Source organism: Thalia democratica, chromosome 9, assembly GCF_965202585.1.
Source record: "Thalia democratica chromosome 9, ktThaDemo2.hap1.1, whole genome shotgun sequence".
In the NCBI taxonomy this organism is placed as follows: Eukaryota; Metazoa; Chordata; class Thaliacea; order Salpida; family Salpidae; genus Thalia; species Thalia democratica.
In genome coordinates, this window is record NC_139173.1 from 10,576,760 (window position 1) to 10,587,126 (window position 10,367).

General features: G+C 25.1%; 1 protein-coding gene across 1 annotated transcript; it reads right to left on the reverse strand.

Moving 5' to 3' along the window:
* Positions 1 to 2,099: 2,099 nt before the first annotated feature.
* Positions 2,100 to 8,103, reverse strand: LOC145844307 (uncharacterized). Its single transcript, XM_082951699.1, has 7 exons — positions 7,955 to 8,103; positions 7,129 to 7,180; positions 6,795 to 6,916; positions 6,463 to 6,532; positions 5,809 to 5,905; positions 4,951 to 5,012; positions 2,100 to 3,063 (listed from the first exon to the last, which is right to left on the reverse strand). The coding sequence occupies exons 1-7, from the start codon at positions 8,071 to 8,073 to the stop codon at positions 2,629 to 2,631; spliced, it is 957 nt and encodes a 318-aa protein (XP_082807825.1). The 5' UTR covers positions 8,074 to 8,103; the 3' UTR covers positions 2,100 to 2,628.
* Positions 8,104 to 10,367: the final 2,264 nt, after the last annotated feature.

The following is a 10,367-nucleotide window of genomic DNA, read 5'->3' on the forward strand; positions in this document are numbered from 1 at the left end:
AATTTAAAACAATTATGTTTTTGTTCTGGAAAGAAAAAATATGGTATTAGTAAACAAAGTTAAGTTGAAAATTAATGTTGGCGAAAAAATAATACATGTGAAGGTAATTTAAAACTAGACTTAAATTACATAATTTTAATAATTGATATAACAATTTTTTATCTATAAAAAGTGAGCACATATTATTGTTTTTAGTAACATTAAGGGTTGTTTTTAAATTAAAGTCTCAAGTTATTGCTATACTATAAGTTTATATAAATAGTCAAGTAACTTAATAATGTAAAAACTCTAAATTAATGATCAAAAACAAGTTCCTGACTTTAAAAACCAAGTTCCTGAGTTTTAAAAACAAGTTTCTGAGTTAGCTTCAGTTTACCATAAAAACAAAAATGTTTAGTTTTCGTTTTCAACCAGGATTAAATATTTTTAAAAATTGCAAAAATATCAACACGACTAAATTTTCATAACAAGTAACAAAACTATAAAAAATAAAAGATAGTTTTAAAGAACAATTAAATAAATTAGTCTGTGGTTTGAAATAGATCTAAACTTTCCTAAAAAGCTGTGATAATTTTAACCTGTTTGAGTTTCAGGGTGGTCAGCTGTTTTTGATAAATTTCTTCCAGCTTTTTAAAAATTACACGTTTTTGGTCTACTATTAATTAAAAATTAAGTTTGAACTAAAAAGTATCTTAAACAATATAACAACATTGAAAAGTTACTGTAAATCAGTGTTTCCCAAACTTTTTTAAAAAGACCCCTTTCAAAGAACTTAAAATGCAATTGCCCTCTCCAACAACATTACTCAAAAAACTGCCATTAAAAGCCTACCTAATGACCTTTTTTTTTTGCTCTTCATCGTCAACTGCAGAGTATCGAATGTAAGTTACAAAATTTGTGTTCATGGCTCCTTTACTACTCATGGTCGCCAAGGGGGTCACCTGGCCCACTTTGTGCTTTTAAAAAAAACCTGCTGTAAAGTTACTTTGAAGGTGCTTTTTAATAAAAAACTGACGTTGACAACAAACTTTTATTTTTATGATATATACTTGTGTCAAAGCAATATTTCAATACTTGGCACGTAAAAATTGTTTAAACTCCTAGACTTTTAGTGATTTTTGTTCAAAATTTCTCAAACTCCAAGGTTATTTTAGACTAAATTGTCAAATTCCAGGTATTTTGATCAACCTGGAGTATGTGACATATATGAGTAAAGTAATCTTTATAAGTGCTAGTTATTTATTTGTTCATAAGCAAAACTTTGCAATTTAAGACTGAAGCCCAGTTTAGCTAATGAAACGACGTAACCTATTAGATTAGTTGTAACGTCATAGTTTGTAGAACAATAGAACTTCTTTAGTGCATTCTTTACTTTTCATTCAATTTATTTAAATACAGCCCTTGGAAAATATAAGTTATAAACTTGAATCATTATGTAAATATTACATTTGTACTTCTTGTATTTTCTTTCAGAGTACTAGCTCACTTGTCATTATTGTATTTTGTTAATTTTATTAAAGTCAACACTGATACACTCTAACTACTAAACAAATTTCAGCATATATTTCGCCTAAACTGTCAAATTCGAAGTTTTACCAAGATTCAAGGTTTTTTTGCAACCCTGTCTAATTTGAAAAGATTGCTAACCTGTTTATAGTACAGATAAATAGCTTCTGAAATGTTTTAATTGATTTAGTACGGACACTAAATATTTTTTCTCATAATAATATTGAACTTTTATCTCACAGCTGCTTCTAATAAGACTTAATTTAAATTTTCATACAAACTGAAAGATAAACTAAATATTTATATCTACATTAATCAGTTCATAGTACTTTCCTTACATTGTGTCATTTATATCTTTAATTTAAAATCACAATACTAGTATTGTTTAAAATATAATGAATAAAATGATTTGAAATTTCTTTAAAAACTTTAAATGTTTTAACTTTTCAATTATTATTGAATTAAGTTACAATTTGAAATAAAAACAGCAACAATAATAGAACTAAGTATGAACACATAAAAATATCGAAGAATTCTTTTAAATAACAAAACAGTTCAAAAAACTTATTTAAAACTTTAAAATAGGCTTCCAGTTAAAAAGCTCTTTTATATAAAAGGTAAAAGTGTTTTATACTTATGCTTTCCATTTTAAAACCAAATTAAATACGTCTAATTCCCTTTTAATCAATTATGTAGTTAATATTTTTAAACTAGAACTTTTTTATTATTTTTTTGATAAAATCTACAAACTCGTCAAACAGTAACGTCACAGACACAAAACAATGATAAATAATAAAAAAAGAACTTGTATTAAAATACGAAAATAATATATTGAATTTTATGACCTCGTTAGGTTTTATAACATTAAAATTTTATATTATTAAGTTATAAAATTGTATATAAACTTCTAAAAATATAAATAACGATTTAAGTATCTTTTTTAATTTATTTTGTTTTATGGGAATGTGTGTCTACTGTCAACTGTTTCGAACTTAAAAAATAAACTCCAGCATTAAAAGTACCATCGAAACCAATTTCTCAACACACACTTGGCACGTCAACTTTTTCACGCCGGCACTTTCTCTCAACACTTTTGCACTCGCGTCTCATTATGTCGTCACTTCACTTCTTCGTCTTGCCCACCTTCTTCTTCTGCGCCTGCACCTTCTTCTTAATCTCCTGCATCCGAGCCTTCTTCGACTGGTTTGAGTCAACGCTCAGCCAGTCGCCACTGAACTCCTTCACCGTCTTCTTCTTCAAAGCCGCTTGCGGCGCTGTTTGGTTCGTTCCGGACGACGTCGAAACCGACCTGGACATGGGCTTCCTTTTTACGTCGCCGTCGGTGGAAAAGACGTCTTGCGTCCACGAGGGGGAGTCCCTTTTCCTCACCGGGTGCCACTCGCGGCTGGGAGAATTGGACAGGTCGATGGTCTTGGGGAGGTTGGTGTGGTTCCGGGCAAGGTGGTTTTTCGCCGCCTCGAAGGAGAACTTCGTTTCCGCCTTGCCACTTGCAGGCGTTTTGGCGGAGAAGTTTTTGTTTTTGCTGTTTGCGTCGCTCTGTTTGAGTTTTATATGTTGTGTTCATGTTATACTTCATAAAAATTGTTAAGAGTTTGAGCATTTCTACTTTTTGAAGCAGAGTAAGATAAGTTGGAAAATTGCAATAATTAAATAAGATTTATTTAGTTTGCTCCTTCCATAAACAATCTAGCAAACTCTCTAATTTTGACTTCAAAGATTACTTTTTATTTCAAAAACTGTAAAAAGAAAGTGATAATCATTTATATTAAAACAATACTTAAAAAAGTGTTTTACCTCTCCCCCCTATGCCATTAATTAATTTAAGTTTCAAGTGACCGTAATTGAAATACCTCATTCTCTTAAGGAAGAACAATTTTAAAATAAAAAACCAAGAATAGAAAATTGTTACCATAAGGTGGGTTAAGAAAGCATGTTAAAATAAAATTATTGTCATTTAAAAACTTTAAATAACTTCAATTTTATTCAAATTTTCTTAAATGAAAAGAAATGCATAGTGCAAGGGATACCATTAAAGGGCATACTAAAGAACTAAATTTAATTTAGTTATTTATTTAGAGTTAAGACAATGAAACATTGTTTATAACTAGCGAGAGCTTCGCAAAATCTTTTTATCAGATATGTAGAGAAAATTAAACTAGTCAAGTTTTTTAGAGCAATTTAGTATAGTTTTCCATTGTCGAGTTCGTATTTTTTAAAACACCTTGCCATTAACAATATCAGTTTTTTTTAACTTGGTTATATCATATACTGTCAAACTTAATATTATATAAATTTAAGACAAACATAAACAAAAATTGAACTTTAAAAAACTTGGTATTCAACTTTATACTGTTCTTTTTAGACGTTTTGTCAAAGGATATGTCCAACAATGTATTTTACAGTTTTACACAAAAAGGAGGGGAACGTGTCGGAATCGCAGTGCGTTACTTTTTTGAGGTATAGCTGATAATTACCAGTTGCTAATGAAACAACCTACAATTATTTAAAAACATTTAGAATTTTTATTTACAGATGTTTTTTAGTAGAAATGCATATTAACAAGAAAACATAGAACGCTGTAACAAACTTTATCAACTGGTTTAAAGAATACTTTCAACTTTTGTTTCTTGAAAAATTAAATTAAATTTTCTACACAAACCTGTTTATGAAATACCATTTAAACTTAAGTAAACAGCGCTATATAATAACATAAAATAAAAAATTTATTTTAAATAGAAGAGTGTTAAGCTTTTTTTGACTAAATCAAAATAAATTGCTAAGAATTGCCTTTATAAGTAAGGAAAAAATCTAAAATTTATTTAGTATACTAACTACTAAAAATTTTGGAAGTTATCAATCATCAGTTAAACCATTAAGGCGTGATTGTATAAAACTTTTTACTTATAAAACTATTTAAGAAAAAGTTATCTAATAAAAATTTTTTATAACTACTACAAATTATAAACTTTATTTCGCAAACAACTTTTTTTCATAATAAAAAAAGAAAACTTAGTTTTTCATATTAAATTATGCAAAATCTAAAAAATTATGTTTTATATTTACACAGCTAACTAAATACTTTTTTGGAATCATATAGCTTTTAAATATAAAAATCCTTAAATGATCTGTTCTTTGGTTTAAAAATGTATTGTAAAACAAAAACAGTTTTTATTTTATTATCTGCAAGGCCGCGCTTTCCATATTAAATTATAAATATTATGTATTTCATAACCATAAGCAATTTTATAATACTAAATATTGCTGTTTTTGAAACATTTGTTTTATAGAGACAAAAAGTATTGATTATATTGCTCGTTCATAAATCTTAAAACAATATCTAATTAAACCAGATAACATAAAAACTATTATTCTAAAGAGCATAAAACTTCATAATTAGATGAACTTGAACAAAATAAAACAAACTTTTATATGAGTCCGCTGAGTGGCCATGTCGGCTAGAGCGTTCAGTTTCGTCAATCCGGCAACTAATTATTTATATTAAATTACTATGACAAACGAACAAACTAAATTCTTTCATATTAAACAACATTATAGCTTGAAGGATAATACTAAATTAAATTTGTTACTTTTTTTGTGTTACGTGTTTGTAAAAATAAAGCATTACTTAATTAATCAAAAATATATTACAAAAATTTTCATTATTACACGTTTAAGTTTTTTTTTAAAGCTATTGATCAGCCGGTTTAAGTCGGAAAAGTTGCAAGCAAAATTATAAATTTATTCAAACATTTGAGAGATTAATTTTGAGTTTTCTCAAAAGTTTTTATAAGTTTATATAATTTCTTTTTGATTAAGTATAATTGGATATAAATACAATATTTAATGAAAAATAATATTCTTCTATTGTTTTTAAAATCGATTAAACTTTTAATAAAAACCACACCATTTGTATATAACTTATATAACTTTATTTCTTAACAATTTATGAAGAAAATAACTTTTTTATATAAAGAGTTTTTGGATCTAAACTACAAAAGGAGAAACTTTTTCAGCTGTTTACCAATCTACAGACAAACGTTATGTCAAAATATGCTTAAAAACACATAGTATAGTAGGCGCAGTGCAACTCGGTTAAACAAATAAAATTGAGCTTTAACGGTTTGACTGTGCATATCAATTTTAAACTATATATAAATGTTGTACATTTTGCGAGAAAAATAAAACCTTAAATGTTCTCACAAATGCAAATTTCATTTTCAATAAATTTTACTTTAAATACGAAAAAGGACAGGAAATTTTCTCAGTAGTATTTTTTTCTACCTGCAGGTTTAATGGTGCTTCTTTTGATTCTGCAACTGGAACATTTGAAAGATTTTGACAATTCTTCTTCAGATCTTATGTTTGGTATGTGGCATTTCTACACAAAAATTTTACAGGTTGTAAACTGTAATTGTTTTAGTAAAACACAAACTCTATATGCTATATGTTTTATATAATTGATTAAATGTGAACTCAAACAAGTTTAAAATTATATATAAAAACGGCCAGTATAAATTTTTATTTATCTTTAACAAAATTTAGATTGCAGTTATTTTGTATATAAGCAATTTTAAGATTAAAAATAGTATATTATAAGCAAATGAACCAACATTTATTTTTGATAAAAATGCACAATATAAAATAATAAAATCGTTGATGTACAGATTGACGATAGCATCTCTTTTGTTTTAGGTATTGTCTTAAATAACAAATTTTAGTTCATAAAATAATTGGGCTCAAAAAAACTTATTTTAAACTTACAAAAAAAGATTTAAAATAAAAATCACAATTAATACTAAAACTAAAAAGCCATTTAGTTTTAAAAGTTTAATAAATATATACATTAAAAATTTAAATATGTTTTATAAATTAAAGTGAGTAACATAAAAAGTAAATTGAAAAGTTCTAATTAAAAACAAATTTACAATAACTTACAGGGTGGAAAAGCAATGGACAGCTTGAACATTCTACCAATTTAGTTCCTTGTAGTGGATGATCAAAAGTTCTAAGAATAATTTCCAATTGAAAAAAAAAATTATGTACATACATATTTAAATTTACTACAAAATAAATATAGTTAGTAGTATTTAGTATAAGAGTTTTCACTTTTAATTATGTGAATCAAACAGAAAACTTCTACAAAAACAGTTTATTAAAACCAAAAGTAATTATTTTTAATAGTGAACTAAGTCAACTTTTTAAACTTTAAAAACATAAATAACTTATATTCAGAGCTTGTATTAAGCTATAGAACAGTTAATTGAAACCTGCACTTATGACACTTTAGATTATCCATTTCATCCAAGAAATCATCACTTATGTCAGGAGGTGGGTTGTGCAGCATATTGGCATTTCCAAACAGATTGTTCTTCATAGCAGGATTAGAAGGCTAAAAATAATTAATTGTTAGAACTAACTTCATCGCTGTTTTATTAGATTTTGTGGTAGGTGTTCTTCTTAACTTCTACCAATCACATAGATTTAACTTAATTAGAATGCAATAAATACCTCCTGATAATAAGACTAGTTAGTAATAGATACTAAATATATCAACTTCCTAAATAAACTTGTACAACTTTTATTTTCAAAAAATTAACATACTTCAGGATAATGTTTCCTATCATGAAATGCCGGACTGCTTCGGAAGGTTTTGCTGTAAAACGTATATCATTAATTTAATTACACTCAATTTTTTTCTTATTTATGTAGCACAATAGAATCAAAATTAACATGTTATTGACAATTTTATCATTTAATAATATGTTATCCTCACCAAGTGGACACAAAAATTTAAAGAAAAATGAGTACTTTAAATTTCGGTTTGAACATTTAGGTAAAGCTTAATCTATGAAACCAACACTGACAAAAATACTAAAAAGTATTAACACGAAGTTCTTTGATTTCTATTTTTATGTTTTTAAGTTATATATTTACAAAAAAATTTTGAAAATGAAAAATATATTAATGTTAAGTTTCAAATAAAAATCATTTTCAAAGACAAGAAATAAATTTTCTCGGTAATCATAAAAAATTTAAATCATAATTCATATTATACTAGTTATACTAAAACATTATTTACTAATACATTTTTTAAACTATTTTTTTTTGTAAATACCCAAGTAATATAGAGCAAAAATTTATCTTTTTAAGCAAATTTAAGAATAATAATTTTACCTTAGTATAAACTTTATTATTCAGTTTGAAAAGCTATTTAAAGTAAACTTAACCAATCTAAAAGAAATTTGAAAAGATTTGAAATTTTAAACAAAAATAATAATTTTATAAGCTCTAATTTTAATCAACTGCAATTGAAGACAAGTTAATAAATTTAGTTTTTGAAAGTTTGATAAAAAACTAAATCATCCATTAGATGCTTAAAATTTACTCAAAATAATTTAAAAAAGCAAACAATTTCAACAAAATTAACTTTTTCCTTCTTTCAATTACATCAGAAAGAATTTTTTTCAGGTGTTTGGTGCTTTCCTCTCGATTTTCAAGGTTGAAAGCTCGGATAGCTTTGGAGTATACTGAATCAGAATCATTCATAATAGTGTATTACCAGATAAAAACAATTTAAAAAGCTGTCAGAATTTTTTTGCAAGTTAATGAAAAACAAAATTGGTTTTCAAAAATAAACATCCTTAAGACAAATTAAAATTTCACCTGACAGATTAAAAATCTATTTGTTAAATAACAAAAGTACTATAAAAATTATAAACCAAAGCAATAAAATAGCAGTTTTAGTGTTACGAATAAATAAAACAATAAACTTTATCTACTTAATATTTTAGTTGCACATGTTACATGATAAAATAAAGTAGAAAGTTATGAAAAAATAATCATTGTTGATCTCCTTTAAAATATTTATCAACAAATATAACAAAAATTTTCAATATACTAAAGAGCTATATAAATTTTAATTTTTAAAACATGAAAGAAGAAATACTGATATTAAAATAACAAAAAAAATACTTTGTTCAAAAAGGTATTATATTTTAAACCCAAGGTACTTTTGTTTTAAAATAAGCAGATCTAATAAATTAAGTAAGGGTAATTTTAATGATACTTTATTTTAAATTTTAACACCTATTTGTTAAATATCTTCTAATTGATTGTAAAACACATCTTACAAATTATAAATGATTGTCAACGAGCATATTAAGATTTTTCAGTAATAACAGACTTAAAATGTACATATGATAAACCAAAATTAAACAAAGAATTTGATTGATTAAAATTTCTACTATACTATATGATAAATTCTACAACTTAAAACAAAAACGTTTTTTAAGCATTATAAACTTTGCAAAGCAAATGAAATAATTTTATGCCTTAAAGATGATTTTCAAATTTCAAATGTAAATAGGTTTTTTAGCTTATAAGTTATATCTAACATATAACAGCTGCTTTGCACATTAAAATGATTATAAAAGGCATTTAACCTTTTAAAGATCCTTTTTGAACTTTTTATAAATAAGGCAATAACACTTCATAAGCTTTGACAACTTGTTTGATTTATTATAAGGTTATAAATATAACTGTACATCTAATAAAGTTTATACAACTTTTTACATAAATTTTATTTATAAAAATATTAATGAAAAGTTTGCTTAATTAAGATATTCTGTCCTTTTGGAGAATTGTCCAACGCAACAGGATAAAAATTTACACACTAATTTTTTTGTAATTTTATTATTTTTTAAATTTGAAAAATGTTTAAAGTGAAAAAATTTACCTTTTTACTACAACAAATATCTATTTGATACTTATTTACACTTTGTCGTTGCAGTAAACATAGTTCCAACTTAAATTTTCAAAAAAATTATGTTTGGAAAACAAAATCTAGTGTACAAAAAATTCATCTTTTAGAATATCCAAAATAATTTTAAATATATTTTTATATAAAGATACTTTAACTATATTAGTCAATTTATTTTAAAATTTCATCATTGTTATTAGTGAATTATTAAACTTAGCAAAGTTACCATTAAAAATTAAACTTATTTTAGGAAATTCATCAGAGTTACCACTCTCAAGAAAAAAACTGTCCAGAGTCACCTTAAACTGTTCTGGGTCATCCCGATTATTTTTAATCTTTAAAAAGAATTTATTTATTTTTCAAAATAAATAAAATCTTGAAAAAAAAACAAAACATTATAATTAAAAAAATTAATATCAAACAAAATCTAGTAAAAAATCTGTTCTGAAACTAAAAAAAATGCAGATTATCTTGAGTTTTATATAAAAAAATAAAACTATCCCAAGTCAGCCTTAGTTTCAAATATTAACTAAATCTCAGCAATAGTAATAAAATCCAGAGCTGTTCTGAGATATTAAAAAAGAAAATTCCTGAGTAGTTCACATCCTTGAGTCATTTACTTCACTTTCTGGTGTGTACTAGACTGTTTTTTTTTACTGTGAAAAGGTTATTTAGAATAAGAGAGCTACTTAAGCTACTATTCATATTTTTTTTTTAATTTTCTACTAAAACCAGTTTATTAGTATACATTATTATACTTTGTTTATCATAGATTTTTAGTTTAATTTTATTAAAAAAATATTTTTCTTGCACAATTTTTACAAAAATTTTATGAAGTGCTTATTATCTCTATAATAGCAGGATAAAAATAATTTTCTACATCAGTGTTTTATTGATTGCAAAATCAACATTCTAGTTGACCAATATGGTAAGATAATGTATTGCACCAGGATGATAAAAGTTAGCCTAAGGTTTTAAGAAAATTCAAAAACATAAGTACTATGGTCCAAAAGCTGAAAAATATCATTAATCAAGCTTAAATACCTAAAATATCAAAACAATAACAAAATTATAAAACAAA